The sequence below is a fragment of the Cygnus olor genome, chromosome 2 (assembly GCF_009769625.2).
Source record: "Cygnus olor isolate bCygOlo1 chromosome 2, bCygOlo1.pri.v2, whole genome shotgun sequence".
In the NCBI taxonomy this organism is placed as follows: domain Eukaryota; kingdom Metazoa; phylum Chordata; class Aves; order Anseriformes; family Anatidae; genus Cygnus; species Cygnus olor.
This window is the reverse complement of record NC_049170.1, coordinates 135,270,243-135,289,889: the sequence shown is the minus strand read 5'-3', so window position 1 is coordinate 135,289,889 and position 19,647 is coordinate 135,270,243. Positions and strand designations below refer to the sequence as shown.

General features: G+C 38.2%; 1 protein-coding gene across 2 annotated transcripts in view; it reads left to right on the top strand.

Moving 5' to 3' along the window:
• Nucleotides 1-19,647, top strand: part of RUNX1T1 (RUNX1 partner transcriptional co-repressor 1) — a 112,453-nt gene that overhangs the window by 11,080 nt on the left and 81,726 nt on the right. Inside the window, exon 2 of one of the 2 annotated variants that reach the window (XM_040546450.1) lies at nt 8,757-8,929. The exons of the other annotated variant lie outside the window; for it this stretch is intronic. Coding sequence (XP_040402384.1) covers nt 8,842-8,929 — 88 coding nt within the window. The 5' untranslated portion in view covers nt 8,757-8,841. The remainder of the gene's footprint in view (nt 1-8,756; nt 8,930-19,647) is intronic. 2 annotated transcript variants of the gene reach the window in all.

Genomic DNA, 19,647 nt, shown 5'->3' with positions numbered 1-19,647 from the left:
CAGGCCCTGCAGGGCCTGACCTGAGGGTGTGAGACCCTTGAGGAGCCCCATGTTAGTGCTAAGTGCCTGCACGGAGCTTTCTGCTAGCAAATATTACCAAACAAATGCTCTGTCAGCGTGTGTTAGTGGGGATGCTGTCTGCCTGATGAGTTATTAAACCAAGGTGCTTCTTGCTTTGGTCATAGGGTTTTGTGATTCTTTTTGCAGGGGTTGGGATGGAGTCTAACAGAGATTATAGCTTGATATAGTGTCTGTATCTAAATTTTCTTATATAATTTTTCTCAGCACATTCATGAAAGTGCTCTTTTCTCATTCTTTGCCAAAAATTCTGCATGCAGTTTTGCTGTTTCTATTGAATAGTTGCCATATTTAACTCCAGTGGTTGTGAATGGAAATGTGACTATAGAAAGAAATCCTTTCATACTAGTTTTCATTTTCTGTAACGTGTTTTGGGATGCCTGGAAAGGAAGGGCATCCTAGATATTCAAAATATTTATGAATACACACAGAGAATTTAAAAGAAGTTTGGCAAATTAGTTTTGTTTATCTATAGTTGTTGGGCATGTGTGAGATATGGTGACTTATTCAAATGATATTTTTTTACTCTGTATTCTTGATTGAATTTCATCATGATTAAAAAAAAAAACACAACTGTGTCATACAGAACTGTACAGTAATAGTATTCCTGAACAGTCCCATATTGCAGCATGCCAACATGTGATCTTCATGTGTTATTTCAAGATTTCTTTAAGCAGGCATTTGAGTAATTGCCATCTCTCCGTTAGTCAAGACAGGTAGACTGTGGTGCTTATATAAAGTAACATCCAAAGTTCATAGGTAATAGGTTCTCTCAGAAATTAGGTTGTTGTCTGGAAAGACATAAGACTCCACCTAGTGGAGTGGAATTAATCTGCAAACAGTGGCAGGCAATGACAAATGATAAAATATATATCATTTATGAAAAGCCATGTTGAGCCAGTGAGTAAAAAACAGGAATTTTGACAGTCATCTGGGGAGGTGGCTGTGTGATCACTACAAATTGCACAAGACTTTACTTACTTTTGTAGCTCTAGGAGGCTCATGTGTGTCTGCCTTGTTGGATGTTAATACATAATTTGCATAAATAGTAGTCATTACCACTAGTCATTTTCTCCTGTGATTCATTTTATTTGGAACCTACGGGCTTCATTTTTGCATTTCTGATCTGACCACACAGGTGCCCCTTTGGGTTTGTGGCTTTGGTGTCATTTTAAATAGTTTGGGCAAAAAGAAACAATCCAACCCCCCAAACTCACCCACTTTTTTCCATTATTTTTTATTTTCCAGAATGCATTTTCTGCTTTTTGTTTTTTGTGTTTTCATAATGACAGTATCAGGATATGCTGATGTCTTGTGCTGTCATGACAAATCAGATGACATGTTGAGTAAATGTGTGTGTGGCATTTCGTAGTCCCAAGGTTTAACAATCTCTGTTATGAAGCATGAGATTAGCTAGAGTTTTGTACCTGTGCTTTGCTTCCCCATTCTTTTGTTCCCATTGTGTTATTAGGATGGAATACAGTTAATTTTAAAGCTGGGAGGCAAGTGGATATCCCAACCTGAGCAGCAAAGATACTATCCTCAAATCCTCTTTGAAAATTTATCCCAACGTTTAATCACACCTGTTAGACAAGTTCAAGAAGAGCACTGTGATAGACCAGCTCAGGCTTGGACAGTGAGAGAGTGTGAGGGCTATTGCCAGAAAATGAGATGATTAGGATGCAACAAAGGAGACAGAATGATACTACTGCAAAGGATATTTGGGAAGAGTGCTCCAAAGGAGTGCTTTCAGTGACATCCAGGTGGGGTTTGCTGCCAGGGCCATTAAAGCATAGTGGTGCCAGAGAAAACTGCCAACAAGTTTAGGGATAATGGTACCTGCGGGTGTGCTATCAGTGGATTATAGTGCCAGGATGATTTTTTTTATTTTATTTTAATGGTGACATTGCTGAAAGTATTTAAGGGTAACGTTATAGAAAGGGTTTTAGTGAGTGAAGTCACTGAGTTCTAGGAACCATTAAGCAAAAGCTGTTTCATGGCTGTGCTATTTATTATTTTTAAAGCTTGTTGGCAAACCACTTAATGCTGGAAAAGCATGCTGCAACCTGTATTAAAGCATACTGAAGATGAGCAAGGAAAACGTACTGAAGTGAATAGATAGCTTGGTTTCTGAATGTTACATGCATTTCTTGTGTGCCATGATAAATTAATGTAACTCCGTGGGTTAGCAGGGCTTGTGAGCCTTGAATTGAAAGTACTGGCACTCAGATCTTCAATGGTATTCATACGCGCATTTCTCCTTGAAGATGGTGTGTCTTTTGTCTGAACACAAGCCTGTGGATCTGGACCTTCAGGCTTTCTGTGCTCCCATCTCATCCCTGTGACCTTAACAATACTCTGCTGGACCGATTTTAGGGACTAGATCCAGATACTGCCCTATTGACATCAGCTTATGTAAGGATAAGTGTGCTAGCTCAGGTCAGAATGTAAAGTGAGCCATTCTCTTTGCATTAAAAATGATGGACTTACCTGATGAAGAATTCCATTTAAAGGAGAGAATAAGTCCATTCCTCCTGTAATAATATTCTCAGAGGTTCCTGTTGAGTCCATGGGGCAGGTTTTCTCAGTTTAGGTATCCCAAGATCTGTAAAGCTGTGTTTAAGGCAGTTATCTACTCCAGAAATTTCCAGATAAGTGTACAGTTACAGTAAATAACAGCTACAGTAGTTTTAGTTTTAAGAGTGAGTCAATGTATAACTTCCCTTGCAGGTTTGAGATGTATTGGCCCCATCCTCTTCCCATGAAATTCTTGGGGAGGTTTTGATGTTAATTTTTTTTTTTTAAAGTCCCGACCTAAATTTTCCCTTCTCCTATAGAGCTATTATTGGCCACTATTGTTTTTATTATCTCATAGCTTCTCTGGGAAGAGAAGGATGGGCAGGACCTCAGTGACATTGCCAGAGCAAGTCATCAGTGGCCGTGCCTGCTCCCCAGGAGGTCACAGGAAGCAGGTGGCTGTGTTAATTGTCCTTGCTCCCAACTCTTGTCCTTCCTGGAGGCAATTTAGAAGTGGTCAGGAAGTGTCAGGCCTACTGTGTCCCCCCAGGTTCGCTACCTCATGCATTCATAATAATTTGAGGTATGTGCCAGGCAAGGGAAACTGAATAGGAATCTCTGCTGTCCTTCCTCAGTCGTGTGGCTATCTGGCTGGAAAGCCTGAGAACTGTGACTGCAGAGTATGTGTGGGGCTGCAGGTGAAATCCAGCAAAATAACAAAGAATATATATATATATATATTTTTTTTTTAAAAAAAAGATAGTTTCTTAACATGTAGTGTCTTCTTTCGGGTTGCTGACATAGAAGTCCTATACAACAAAACTACAAAAACTCACTGCGGGCATGAAATATTTCTGGAAGTGTTCGCCTGCTTTTATCTGGTGAGTGGAGGATAGGGAATGTAAATGCTTTCTCTGCTTAGGCCACTTGGGTTTTAGTGCTTTTTGTTGCAACTGCACCGTCAATATTCTTGGTCCCAGAATGGCTTCAGAGCTGTGCTTTGGAAAATCAGTCAGGGTCCTGCTACTTCAGATGAGCTGCTTCTTTAATACTTACTTGATTTTAGCAGTGAAGACATCAACATAGCTGAGTGTCTCACAGCAAGAATTGCACCCGATGCTGTAAGCCAGGTTTGGGCTACCAGTAATATTTCTGTAAGTGTCTTCTGGAACGTATCCACTCACGTTGGAAGTGACGTGAGTTGAGTAATAAATATCATACTAGTTATTTGTCTACCATATGCATTTGGGAGGAAAACATAGATTCTGCTCAGGTGTACTTTTGGTTTTACTGAGACTACTTGCCTAAATAAGGTGGGCTGCAGAATTATGTGGCTGGTGAATCATACTGGTTTCTGAATCACTCTTACAAAATATCAGCCTGAAATATGAAAAAATAATGAGCACGTTGTGCTTGAACTTGTACCTTATTTAAAGAATAACATTTTAAAGCAGAATATTTTGTAAAGTGTTCATTAAAAATGACTTGTAATTTTGTTCTATCAAATCCATTGTACCAGGAAAAATACCCCCTTCAGATGGGAAAAGGTATCAGTGTTCCTGTAAAAATATCTGATTTTTATCCAGCTATTTTCTAAGGGTTTAGGCTCCCTTTTCTCCTGTGCAAGGAGATCAGCTGACAACAGCAGCAACCAAATCATGTTTGCAGCTGGGCAATTACAGTAGACCCTAAGATCTGCAACTGTCAACCATGAACACAGATGCCTTCAAAGTTCTGTTTTTCTTCCATGTGGAAGCCGTTGGCATGGAACAGATGCCTTCATTTTGGAGAAACCAACCTCTGGATATAATTGGTTCTCTCTTCTCTTGTCCTCTAGGGACAGTCTCTCACAGATGAAATTAGATGAGAAAAAAAAGACAGGAACACATACTCACACATGACATGAAGCAAAGAGTTTGCAGGATCTCTATGTTTTGTCACATGGACAAAAAAAAGTCCCTGTTTTACTGCTGAAAGATCTGGCTCCATTTTTAGCACTCTACACAGATGATGATTATGCTATCAGAAAAACATGCATATTAAAATATATATATTGGCCCAAGTTTGTTATTAATCTAGGCATGTTTAGAAGTAAGACAAGCACATCCAATCCATATTACTTTAGAGTTAATTGTTGAATTCTGCCCTATCTGTAGATGTTGCAGTCTCAGAAATTTCAAGTTAAGTGGCAGAGTAGATGGGATGGTTTAAAAAAAGTCTAAATTTCTGTTGCAGTGGTAGAATCAAAGTGTTTTCATCAGCTGTTTCACTAGTTGTTAACACAGGAGGAAAAAAGTGTGCAGCAAGTAGTTCACTTCAAATCTCCCCTAGAATATAGGTATTCAATTGAGAAAACACATTTACAGGAATTTTGGCACGATTAGTTCAATAAACACATGTGATGAGCCATTGCTGAGAGCCTTGTGATAGGGTACTTAGGAGAGTCTCTCCTCCTACTGCCAGTATCTAAAATGGGGCAATGATGAATGGCGTTAAAGGCTCCAAGAGAGAGGAGAGTCTGCTTAGCATGAGCCTATCTAAGGCTTTTGTCTCCCTGCCCGTGGAAGAGCTACCAAGTCAGTGCAGTTTATGCTAGTTAACTGTTGCATTAGTTATGATTAAAACAAATTTGTACCGTCTTTAGGTTGTCTCAGTAAGCTCAGTTGTGACCTGTGACAGTTCAGACAGCACTGCATAAAGAGCTGCGGTGTTCTTGGGCAGAGCGGGGACCTCCAGGAGGGTCAGAGATCATCAGGAGGTGACCAACCACTGCTGCTCCCTGAGAGCCTGGAGTCCCATCATCTGAGTGTTTTTTCTTTCTTCAGTTTTATTTCCAAGCATAAGCTTTATATATATATATATATATATATATATATATATATATATCAGTTTAATGTGAGAGTCCAGTTCAATCACCAAATGTAAAATTTATCTGTGCAACTGAGTCTACGCAGCAGTGTATGTCCTGCTGGTACAGTATCAGTAACCTGAATCCTGAACTCCATTTTCAGATTTTAATGGCAATTTCTATATTTTACAGGACAAGTTTACTACTACTATAGCATTTCCATCTCCAAAAGCTGAACAGAATGGTTACCAGCAATGAATAGGGGCAGGAGTTATCTTGGTCTACCTTGCTTGCTAGAATGCAAGCTGTGTTTCAGCTACCTGATGTAAATACATTGCTGGAGCGTGCTGTGGTCCTTTTTTGCCACTGACACCCATGAACCGTATGGGTGGAAGACATTCACTATTGTCTTTGAGTAGTTAGAAGGCCTGGAGTAAACTGAAAGTTTTGAACTGATGACTTTTTAGGTTTTATAAAGGAGTAGGGAGTTTCTTTCTTACAGAAATCCACTTCTGATTTGCAGAACATGAGTGCAATGGTGTGCTTTTAGCATTGTATTTCTGAAGAACCACATATTAAGGGAAAAAATTTAACCAGAGAAGTGCTTAGGTGATGAAGGGATTTCTGGCAGTAACTAAGAAGTGCAATAATGGTTGATTTCTTTTGAGGCTGATTCTGATATTTGTAGTCTTTACATCCTATTAATTCCTTGAAAGATAAGCTGATACAAGAATGATTTGCCAGGGCCAATGGCTCTTCTTAAAATCTTGGCTCAGGTTATATCCCCCCTTCTCTCCATACATAAGATAAAAGCACTGTGAATATGAGGTTAACTGAATTCAAATAGAAGACTCTCTCAAGTTATTGCATTCCTTAGAAAATAAATACATTTCTCATATGGTTGAGATTGATCAAAAAAGTATTCTGTATGCCAGTGATTACATTCCCATCTGTGATTAAGGTTTTCTGTCTGCATCTGGTTTTCACATTATATTTCTGTAACAAGAATCCTTTATATGGCAGAGTTCACTCTCTGTATTTTCTATTAACTGCAGCTTGAACTACTGCACGGATCGCAGATTTACACATGTGGTTTTCATTACTTCATACCATTGAGAAAAAGTAATATTTGTTTGGGAAAGTATGTTTTTCAAAATTTCCATGGTAATACAACATGTTGATCCTTTTTTATAACACTCTTGTAAGACTACAAATTGTTTGAGGCATTCTACTTTCAGTGAAGTTCAGACTTTAGATGATTTTGCATGTACATTCCAGCAACAACACTTTACAAATCAGGAGGCAAAAATGCATTTAAAAGAGCAGATTACTGTTGAATGGGTATAGCAGAATGCATCCATCACTTTGGAAAATGTGGCATATAGAGAAAATGAATCTGGGGCTGAAACAAAAGATTAGTAAGTTAAAAGTGATGTCTCCATTGTAAAGTGGACCACAGATGGGTACATGTCTAATTTCTTTTGAGTAAGAACTTATTTTTGTACAGTAAGACATTTGAAAATCTTTTACGTTCCATGAAGAGGAGTATGCTGTTCAGTAGACACAAATAGTGAATTGTTAAATGTTACATAATTTAACATATTTGATGACAATTATTTCTGGTGGCCAAATTAGCAAAGGTTAACAAAACATGAATACATCTTTACAGATGGCTGCTGTGTGTAATTCTGAATCCAAAATATGATGTTAATTTAATGTTCCACTGTAAATCCATATTTCAACCAGGTTGTGCTATCGTCACTCAGTAGAAAACCTAATGTTTAAATGATCTCAGTGAAATTAATAGGGCCACTTGGTCAGTGAGGTATTTTTCAGTTTTGCTAGTGGCATGAGTTTATGGCCATAAAAATCAAATTAAACAATAACAGCAATTTAAGGAATGTTGTATGCATTTATAGAAATGTAATGTGTTATGCAAAAGTCTGAAGATTTGGAAAATACTGAATTCATGATAAGGCACAACTGCAGGGCAGTTTTTAATGCCTGCGTGTGTACATGGTGACAACTACAGAATTAAAAAAAAAAAAAAAAAAAAGGGAAAAAAAAAAGTAGTTATTGCACCCAAGTGGGGGAGTCCTCATTATATTTTGGAGATTATTTCCCAAATTCCAAAGGTGATTGTGTCATACTGAATGCTTAACAGTTGTTGCCAAATGCTGGGTACAGTCCTGCAGTCCCTGCTTGCCTCTTGGTTTCGCTGAAATCAATACGACTTTGGCTTGGGCCAGGGCTGCAGAGAAATGTCCGAGAACGACCACACTAAAGAAAACAGGACTTTGTGGTGAAATCCTTTGTCCTCTAACCTTAACTTTAGCTTGGGAAGGTTTGTTTTGGTTTGAGGAGGGTCCTTTTTTGTAGGAAGGATTGTGATTTCTAGCATCAGTATAAATGTGGTCTTTTGAAAACGCCCTCGTGCGATACATTTTTTGCAGCATAATCTAGCCCAGGAGGCAGCCCAGGCTGGGTTCTCAGTTAGATGCATGCAGCTGCGGCCAGATCCTTGTGCATGCTTAACTTCATGTCCTGAAATACCTGAATAGTGGATGCAGATTGAAGCATGTACATAACCGTGTGTGCCTGGCTCTGAAAACCTTTCTGCCTTGACACAATTATGAATCCCTGAAAAGCATATTAATGTCTTGGAAAAGCTGACAGTGCTGTAATATAGACTCATGCTAATGACGAAGTATTTGTGTAACCCAAATAAACAGGTTTTGTAGGTGTTGGAGTGGGAGAGAAATTGCCTTTACAAAAGTGGGAGGGTGATTTGTAAATATATTGATACCTTTTTGATCTGTCTTTGTTTAAATATGTTTGCTGTTATGACTTACAAATTAGTATAGTGTTGTGTAATTGCAAGGTCTCTATTTTTAGTAACCATGTTCACTTAATAAATGATTCTCTAGAGCTTCTGTTGAACCAGGTAAAGTATATAATATTTTATATCGTATGAATGTGTTTAAAACCAATCATTTTTACAGAATTAGTTAATAGGTGTTTTCATGGTAGAATACAGGCTGCCCTTACTCTGTTGCCCTTTGTATGTCAACTATTTTAAATGGGCAACTTATGAAACAGCCTTTGTCGAAGGATTAATACAGTGTTAAAGCACTGCCTTATATTAACTAAGAAAATGTGGGTAATTGATTTAGAATGATAGCGTTTCTGTCTTTTTTTTATTTAAAAGACTACTATTATCATGCAAATGAAGGGGTGTGGTACTTCAAACTGTCTGTGATATGTGCTTTTTTTTCTTTTTCTTTTTCTTTTTTTCATTTGTTGTTGTCAATAGAAAAGATTGATCTCTGGGCTGGTGAACATAATATCTGTCCCAGTCAGAAAAGGAAAGAGGAAATTAGCAGAGCGATTGGTGGAGAATGATATCTGTCAAAAGAAACACTTGGAGAGCACTGAGTTTAGTGATAGGTGACTGCCGGAAAAAAGGGAGCTTTGAATTTTGTCAAGGTAAGGAACAGAAAAATATTTAATTTTGTAATGTGCATACCTGTTAGAAGTTATTTTTAATGACTGTACCTTGCCTTGTAACCTGCAATTTAAACAGAAATCTTTGCCTTTAGCCTCCAAAGAGTCTGCCTAAATCAATCAAAATGTTGTCGTCAGTTTAATATCACTGAAAGAGCACAGCAATAACAATATAATTTCTCAGTGATGACTTTCCTAAAATCTTCCTTATCTTGTAAATACACATATGTAAAAATTTTAACTATGTTTATTGTATTTTTGATGCCATAGGTGCTTTTCATCTGGCATATAAATATTACTTGGCTGGGCTGTAAAAATCATAAAGTTCATTTTACTGCACTGTGAATTGGAACAGTATTTGCAACCTGGTTAAGGGACAGTTTTAATCATGTTGGCAAAATGGTTGTGTTTGTTATTCAGAGAAGGCCTCTGGTAAACTCATTGCATTGGGAATCTGTGATAAATTTAGTTGAGATGATATTGAGGATTGATACATCAGTTTCTTATGTGCAAAGATTTTTACCATAGTTGAAAAGTAAATCTGTTATGGCAGAACAAAACCTCTCCTTAACTTACGACTGTCATTCCTGTCTTTACTGGAACTACATTTTTTCTCCTAAAATGGTGTGTCTAGATAGCAAGAAACTACTAAACTGATCTTCAGTGCTTTCCAACACTCTTGATACTTTCTTTTTCGGTGTTGGCCCAGTTTGCCTCTGACACAATTTTGATAGAGTATGATATCAAAATAAAGCAATCAAGAAGCCTGAGTTCTCTAGGCTCTGCTCTGGTTTGTTTTAAAGGCAACTCAAACCTGACCGTAAGTCCCTCGTCTCTCCACCCTGTTTGGGGTCCACGGTGCTGTGTGGGTTCAGTGTTGCAAGGAGATGGAGCGCAGCTCGGGGTGCTGGCAGGAGGCTCTGCCCATAGCTCCAAGGCACGACTCTGGAGCTGAGGCACTGCACACTTTTGTGGATGTACTTAAAAAAAAAAAAATATCAAATCCTATTAAAAATAAATTTGCATTCCATAATGAGTTCCTAGCTTATTTTAAAACAAGTCAGTGCATTTTTGTGATGTTGCTATACATGGAGTGTGAAAAAGAATGAGTATTCTTTGCAGAGGTTCTTGTTGCATTTCTATTTTGCTGATTTGACAGTGTATAGCTTCTGACTGATTCTCCTCCTTGCTTCTATCTGCAGTCTATTTTTCAAAGTGCAAGTGTACCCCATATGGGTAGTTGTTGGTTAGTTTCTTTTGCAGTGTAGATCTTCATGAAGGACTGAAATATAAATAAATGTAAAAGTAAATATTTCATGCCTGAAGCATGCAGTGCTGGCATACTAATGGGACGTTTATTGTGGTTTATTGCTGTCAGAGCATGTGCAAGATAATGGAAATTTTCTACAACTTAGGAGAAAGGCATGTTTTCTAATACTGATCATTTTTATTAGAAGGAGGGAATGAATATGACTGAAACTCAGTTCATCATTATAAAGCCCAAATGATCTTGTGTTGTACTAGTGAAATATTCATAAATGGGATTGAACAGCATGTTACCTGTCCTGTTAACCATGGAGCAGATTAGGCTGCCTGTATCACCTGAGTGCAGGCACATCTTCACCATTTAAAAGTCATTGTATACTAAACAATTCCCTTCCCTGTGCAGTCCTATCACAGCATAGCTTTATACCAAAATAAGCATATCCTCTTTGTAGCACAACTTATAGAGTTAACCATATTGTATAATTTTCACCTTGGTGATAAAGATGATCCAAAACTGTTTTGTAGCTATTCTATACAAGAGATGGAAATGTGTGGTGGTAAGCAATTGTTAGATCTTTGGGCATTCCCATTTAGAGATTTATTTGGAATGAGGTGGCTGAGTAAGGTACCTAAATCTGGATGTATGTGTTTGTCACACATTCAAGAATTTTAGTCTTAAATGGCCAAGAAGCTCCACGCTGAAATTTGGATGAGTGACTCGAGAGATGTGCCCAACACTCTTATATATATCTTTTGAAATCCAATGAAAAGCTTCTGTTCTGTTACCCCAGACAGCTTTGCCCTATATATTATAGCAACTTTCAGCCCACTTCCATGGATGGGTTGGCAGACAACTCCATTTCAAATGACATGGTGAAGGATTTAGGTTTCATTAAAAACAGGTAGGTCAGAGCTGAATAACTGTTCTCACAGAAATGCCTGAAGTCATCTTCATTTAATATGGACTTTGTTGTACCCAAGAACATTTGACTTACTATTTGAAACCAGAATGGAATAAAAGGCAAGATAAAAGGTGGTTGAACCTATTGCTTCCTTGAAGCATTAAGCTACCTATGTTTCTGTGTTTCCTTTCATGCATCCTCACCCATGTTTTGCTATTGTAATGTCTTCTTTCCTTGGTTTCCTTTTTTTTCTTTTTTCTTTTTTTTATTTATTTATTTTTTAATTTATCTTTATGCCAATTGTTTGCTTACTTACACATCTTAAGGAGTACAACTGAAGTAATAACCCCCCCCTTCTAACACAGAACAGATGTAAAAGGGTTCTTGGGGACGAGTGCATTATAGACACAGGATTGTCATTACCCAGCTCACAATCAGATTTTCATCTGTTCATGTGGCGCACACCTGTGGCTGGCTGGCATTGCTCTTGATTGGAGTGTGAGAGATCTTAATGAAAAACAAAGCTCGGATGACAAGAAGAGACTCCACGGTGCACATGGGTTACTTCACACATCGTAAGAAAGTGAAATTCTAAATCTGCCGGGCTTGAGGTGAGGGAGTGAGTGCGAGCGACTCTGCAAAGAGAACCAGGGCCCTGCTTATTGCTGTCTTGCAAATAATGTGGTTTTCTCAGTAGGTCAGGTTGATTTGGAACAGTTGAGAGTGGTGGCCGTTTTCTTCAGCAAACTCTCTGAGCCAGTAAGAAAATGCTGGGCAGGGATCCAGCTTCTGAAGTACAAAGAAAATACCCTATAATCTATATAAAATGCTGGTGGATGGGGAAGGGAGGAAATTTACAGAGAATAACTGAGTTTGAGAACAGCTATGTTAAAAGCAGAGTATAAGAGTTTGTGTATGACATTTGTATTTATTTTAATGTGAAAAATACAGTCTTTGAGATGAACAGACTGCAAACTCTCATAATAGGATGTATTTATTAGTAAACTGAGACAAAGCACTTCAGTTGAAATTCCCTTTTCAAAGTGAATTTCTGAGTTTGCAGAGTTTGGTTTCCCTTTTTTTCCCTCTTGGTGTTGTGCTGTGGCTCTGATAACATTAATGGGCTTTGCCCCACATGGAGCATCGAGTGTATTGTACCACTGCTCACTGATCCCAGGTCAGTGTGATGCGTGAAATCAATTTATTTGAATCTCTTTGCCTGTATAGGAATTTGGCGGCGTGCCAGTTGTTTTCATTTAATGTTCTTTGTGTTGAACACAGACAAGCAGGCATGCTTTTGTGCTCCTCTTTCTTTTGGTCTCTCTCTCGCAGCCAATATTCTATTCTGTGGGTTTTCAGAAGAAGTAAGAATATGTTACCGTTTTAAAATCATTTTGTTTAAATAGCATTTAAAGAGCGTAGAAATTAGGTCAGCCAGGGAGCAGCCTGTATAAGGCTTTCACAGAATATAGGTGGTAACACCTGCCTTCTTCTCTTTCTTAAATTTTGGAAAAAAGAGTGAGGAGACACGAATTTATTTCTCTAATAACCAATTTTATGATTTAAATCATCTGGTCAAACAAAGACTCTCCAACGATGCTTAAATCAGAATATTTTTTAAAGAAGTGAACATCTGACGATGGGTTGGATGAATCAAAAAGACTTTTCAGAATCTTCTTCATTTTCAGTAATGACCTCAACGTAAGCATTAATTTGGGAATCCCTTGTCTCATCCTGCACTCCTGCCTACCCGTTCCCCCTCCCCCAGTTAGCTCACTGTTGGAATGGCTGCCAGAAGAACAGCTATCAGAAAGTAACCATTCCTTTCCTTTTTCCTTCTTTGTGTGGGGGAAACAGCGAGGCATGTGGAACAGAGCAAGTAATTTCACCCTTCTTAAATAGCAAAAGGAGTAGACAGCAGCAGTGCATATTTCCAGGCGGATTTGTTTTAGAGCTTGGCATTGGGAGAGACGGAGAGCGAGAGTAGAGGACTCTGTTGATGCTCCAGGCAGTTCTTGCGGAAGTTGATATGCAGAAGCATGGAGCCGCGGCGCAGGGGTCAGACTCGTACACATCAGCCCCATTTCCTTGTTTAATTACCTGAAGAGCAAAACATCCAGGCTGAGAGTGTGTGAAAATCCAGTATCTCGAGCAGCAGTTTGCCGCTCTGACATCCTGCAAGGCCAGCCCTGTCTGTCCGCAAACGTCAGGGCTGGTTCCTGACAGCGGGCTATCTCTGCCGGGCCTGGGTTCCTTCCATTCAGGAGGCATTGTGTGGAAGAGGGTTTGGTCAGGAATTTGAGGTTCCTGCCGGTTCTTCCAGCCTGGACAACTGCGTGACAGATAGGCCTGATTTTTTTTTTTTTAAAGAATAATAATAAGGCTCTTTTTAGTCTTTTCCTTGTAATTCTGGCATTGGTATAATACTGACTGAAACAAAGCAGGTTAACCCTTTCATTTCTGAATCAACATCTTTTCCTTTGATACTTTAGTGTTCTCTTTTCCCTTTCTTAACCTCTTTTATTTTTGGAGGTAAAATCTTCCAAGGAGCAAGTTCTTTTGGACTTGAGTTTATGCTATGCTGCAAATAAAACAAACTTTTGAAAATGTGAAAAACTTTTGCAGTTATTGTTAATGTAATCATCATACTTGGCATTTTAAATTTCTCATTTTCAGCATGCTTGGCAACATTATTTTTATTCATCCCACGGCATAAAACCAAGCCAGTGTTTGTTTTGGCACAGCCTATTAAAACAGCGGTGGCAGCTATCAGCACTTCCATTCTTCTTATTCATGTGATTTTCTTAGGTGTCCAACTTTGTGTTCAGCTTTGAAATATTGAGGTATAGCCCTTGCTCATAGCTGCTGTGTGTTGAGGTAACTCCCTGCGACCGATGGATTTTTCTCTGGGCAGAGCCATGAGCGAGGCTCTGTGAGTCACATTGGCCCTCAGGCAGAAAGTCCTCTTTGGGTGTAAAGTTCCACGTTACAAATGAAAGATACTGAAAGATAGACAAAAGTATTGAATGGATATATATATACAGGGAAAATTAAAATATGACTTCTTGTTTGAATGATAAATAAAGAATATAACTTGGATAATTTTAATTGCCTAGTTTGTAGCATGGGGCTGTAAATAGTTGTATTGGCAGAACTTAAGGTCACAAGGTGCAAGTAGTAGAGGGAGGGGACACGTTAATCTGGCTTTGCAGCAGAAGTCAATGTAGCATGTGACTGTTGCCTTTTATTGTTGTGGGCAGAAGCTGGTCCAAGAAAGATCTTTGTGGTTATAGGAGTGGAGAAGAGAGAGAGCTGAGAGTTAACTATGTTTTCGTTTTCTTTTGCACTAAAGGCTTTCAGTCCAGTCTGCAGTTATGCCTGTACTTGTGAAGGACTTTTTCACTTGCTGATGGTTTCATTTACATTTTAGATGTGATCAAAATTGTTCAAACAGTAACTTAAATTTTCCCTGCTAGTATTTCATTAGAATTTTTTGATAAAGATTTAAGGGCACACTCTTCTTGCACACAAATATTAACGGCCATTACCAGGAAAGGGTTTATAGGGGACTCCTTATTAAGAGAATGTGCCCTTCTGTGGGCAACTGCAGCTGTGAGTAAATGATAGCATAATGGGACCAAAAGAGTCATTATGATCTATTGTGCTACTAATCCTCCATCTAAGAAGGATTTGCAGGGGATGGTGCAACAAAAGAGCTGTTACAGTGTATCAGATCAATAATCATGATCTAATAAATTCTTAAATATGTACATAATCCTCCACCTTTTAGAATCAGGCCCCTTTTTCAATGTGAACACCTATGCTACTCTGGTGTAAAGGGACCTTTAAGTAAAAGTGAATCACTTAAACGTGCTGTTTTAAATCTCTTTATCCTGTCCTACTGTAAAGAACCTATAGTTTAAGAATTGCTTGTATCTATAGGATGAAAAAAGATGGTTTATGCACTCTGATCAGTGTCATCTTCCTACAGAGTTTGTATGTGTATAGAAAATTGTGTTGGTATGAGAGCATATATGACTTTATACTAATACTAATTCCAGTGTGTTACGCACCTTTAAATTTTGTAGAGTTCATAATCTAATGAAGTGGCCATGACCTAGCCAACCATTGCCCACCACAAACAGCAGTGCGGGAACAGTACAGTCCACGGACATATGGTGACAGCAGCAACCACGCTGTCCTTCCCCCCACCCGATGGGTGTCCAGCTCCTCTTGGAAAGTGGCAGAAAATGATGGTCCTTAATGCACAGTTGCCACCTCCAAAATCCCTCAGAGATAATGGTTTTAAATCAGCATTCTCTTTGAAACCGGGAAAAATATTTAGCTTGGGCATCTCTGTGAGTCTCTACTGTGACAATCTTGCTTAAGGAAAGTTCTCTTAGATAGTGAGTCCCAAGCTGGTTTGGGCTGTATTAAAACTGGCACCTTGCATCATGCCCAGGCACTTACTGCTGCTCTTTGCAGATGTTCTCCTAGTGTGAAGTGGTGTAATTTGCTCTTGGTATGAAATTCCACTTCATAATCACCTCTGCATTCTTCTCTTGCTTCCCTTCTGAATGGCTACAGCTAAGCACCATGTGGAGTACAACACAATTAGATAAAATGAAATGATATTTAAAGGCCTGTGTTCCTAAAGGCCCCTCCCTGTTCCTAAAGTAACAAAGATTTTGTATTTTGATTTCCCTTAGTTAGTATGGGATTCATCTGGGTCTGACTAAAAGCACAAATCTTCCATCAGTCCGTTGTGCATCCAGGGAATGCAGTATGCTTTCTCTTCAGATTGCACAACATTTAGTGGATCACATTTTGTAGTGGAAACTGAGTGGTATGTAAGATGGTCAGGAGATGACCACAGGATCGAGAACATAGGGGTAGGAGTGATGGCAGAGAGAAGATGGGGCGCTGAGCTGGAAAATGAGACAGAAATGTGTGGGAAGGTGTAACAAAGGAAACAATGGAAAGAAGAAGGAAATTCATTCTGTGAAAATCAGTACCTTCCCTTTGTCACTCACAAGTAATAATGCTTTTCCGTCATTAAGGGTTAAATGAGTGTGTACTGATTCTTTCTAGACACTGAACTGCATCAGAGCAGTTAACTTTTGGTGATACTGCTTTCCCATTTTAGCAATTACAGGGTCTGCCAGTGGGTTGTCCTATTATAACTGTGAGAAGACTCATCCATAACCACTTCTGTTAAGACTTAATTTTCTTTATGTAAAAGGTGCCCCCTGCCTTTATGCCATTAGACCTTCTCCTTCATCAGGGAGACTTAAAATATTTGATGAGGAAGTGGCTTTCTCACCTGGCTCTGGAAAGAAAGTAGTTTAAGTGGGGAAATAATGTTTAGCTGTCATAGATCTGCTCAAATATTTATTTATAGTCCTCATTCATTGCACTTTTGAAATTACTCAGTGGTTGACTGATGTAATACTAAAATAAAGGTATTAATAGTAAACATCAAACTTTTTGTACAGAGACACTGCTGTGATGTTACTGGCGCTACTATTTATATAAACATAAAACAAGACACAGAATGGCCTGGTTTCCTGCCCATTATAGTGGAGGCCAGCGTAAAGATTTTGCTGTCTGATGTAAGACTTAAGCTTTATTTTTAGAATGCTTATCAGCTTGTTTTATAAGCACGTTATCCATATATTGCTGAATAAATATGCATATATAATATATATGTATGTACATACTCTGAATAACAACTTTGTTGAATGATGCTATTTTCTAATTTAACTTTTAAAATAATATTTTATTGAATAATGCTATTCTCTAATTTCACTTTCTTTGAATGTATCTGATGACTATTGTGGTTTGTAAATCTGTATTGAAAGTGCTCAGCAACAATAGATTCATATCAAGGCTTCTTTGAACAAAGCTTTTCTATGATTATAAATGGAGTAAATAAGTACAAGCTGATCAATATATGACAAAAGGGTAAAGGAGGGAGGTCAAGAGGTAAGAATGTTTCCATATAAAACACTTTTTTTTTTTTTTTTTTCCCTGTTGAAATTGGCAGTATGAGCATAAATAAATGTTGTGTATTGCTGTGTATTTGCTCCACCTGGTGGATTTTCCTGAAAGTGTTTTTAATCTTTGCTAATAAGGGGAAATTGTCTTTAATTAAATACAAAACATAGCACCAAAAGTAAAGATGGCTTTTTAATTTAGTGTAGCAATAGCATTGCAAAAGGCAGATTTGGGAAAGAAAACGTTAAAATTAGATATTTCTTTTAGCCACACTCGGTCAGTAAGTAATCTCCATAAATGTGTAGCATTCCCAAGCAATTACTGGTAACAGTTTACTCTTGGACTCATCTAGAGATTAGTAATTAAAAAGTCCAATTGTGTGGCTCGTGGGGCTGTATATGATCAGGGAAAGTGAGGATTTGCCATGTATCCCCCTCAAGCTGCCCCACAGACAGCAATTCTTGAGCCCCTCTGGTAAGAATTAGCAGTACTATTGGAAAAAGAGAGTTACTGCACTGAAGTGTTAGAGCTGTACATCAGCGTAAAATCTGTCTGTTATTAACCTAGCTTTGCAAACATTGTTTCCTTTGGAATTCTTAAGGACCCGGTTATGCTTTGATCATCTCATTGTTCTCCTTAGGTTATTTTTTTCCTTTAGAGTGTAATGGCTCCCTAACAGAAGGTGAAGTTTAGAAAATAGTGTCTCCATATGCAAGGGATTTGGAGACCTTTTTATTGTCTTTAAAAATGTCATTCATAGTCCTCATTAGCATTTATTGTTGCAAGCGTACAAGCAGAAAATGTGAAATTGGTATGTCATGAATAGCTCCACAGAGCTCTAGAGCCCTGAAATTTTGCCTGCAGTGTGGTGTGGGGCAGGCATTGAGAGAAAGCTGTCCAGATGGCTGCCAGCACAGAGCAGAGCTGCAGGTTTTTGTCTCTGGTGCTGAGAGGAGGGAAAGTTCACTGGAGCATACGCTATCACCCCTTGCGTTTTAACAAAACTAACTCGCCATCAGTCAAAATGGGGAGGTGGTGACATTGAAACAAAAGTTTTCAATATAATGTAACAGTCCTTGTCAAATGAATAAAATATGTTTAGTTAGTGTCACAAATATTGACATGTTACAAAGAAAAATGCAAGGCACGAATTTATGGCTAGTGGTAGATCCTCTTTCACACAAATATGCTCTCACATTATCTTTATTATGAAAATCCTATGCATTGAAAAGACATTGATTAGAGGTCAAAACTAGGGTTAATATACTACAGCAGGAGGAGTTTCCCTACCCATGTTAAACGAGCAAACACTCTGAGCTTCAAGTCAAAAAGCAACTGAATGCTTGAACACCCCCTCTTTATTTTTTCCTTTCTTTATTTTTCTTTTTAATCTTAAAATATGACCCTGTTTCATCTGGACCAGGTATTATCATCCAGGTATCTCTGGGTCACACCAGCTGTGTTCTTTCTACTGTCAGTGAAATGGCATCTTTAGTATTTTCTTGTGTACTTTCAGAAATAATATCAAATAGGTATCATTTTTTTCAAAGTGCATCAGTGACGTTTATGCTTAGATGGTGTAGTAATTTCCTTCAAATACAAACAATGATAAAAAATTAACAGTCAATCATAATTTACTTTGCCCACATTGTAGCAAATACCTTATTTAATAAAAATGCAAGGGGAAGCTTGTTTTAGCTCAGATCAAGCAAAGGAAATAGACACCACAGCAGGTATATACATATGACAGTGTCCACGTGAGAGTTTTACTAAAATACACATGTAGAGTAAAACAGCATGCCTTCTTTAAGGACTGAAGCCTGTGTTGGCCCTCCCGTTCTGAGTCAATTAATTCTCAGTAGACCTATTCTTCCCTTAGCATAGATCTTTATATATAATTTTCATTGTTTTAAAACCTGAAATACACCTGAAATGTCACTGGGATTTCTGACAGCTTTCAACAAGAAAGATTTTTTTGGCCTTCTGATAAAAAAAAAAAACAATGGGCAATCCAGTTTGCCATGCCTGTCCCATTGCCAAGGGTGCTTTTTCTTAACAGATGATTTGAAATCCTTTGTAGAGGACTAATTTCTGATTATATGGCTGAAATAATATAATTTAGTGCTTTATCATCTCCAATGGATTTAATCCAGTATTCCTTTAGTTATGACTAGGTGTAACATGATGAACAGTTTCTCTTAGACAACCAAGAATGTTTTCTTCCCAACTTGATAACTACAGCTTTAAGATATTACGTATTTGTGTAGGTAATCTCAGTTAGTCTGTTTCACAGAGCTATGTATGTTTTAAAGGCCCCATTTGTCTTTTTTTTCCAAAGTCCAGAAAACCTTGCCAATAAGGAAATGCTTAGGGAAATGTTTAGCGTTATCTGGCAAATGTTTTGTGTTGCATGTATTAAGAGCTACTGTTACAGATAAGCACATATCTCCTTGGAATATTTGAATTCTGTTTCCCAGTGAAGAAATAGAAAAGAAGTTTATAAAGAAGTGCCTTTCTTTAATAGCTTCAACCCTT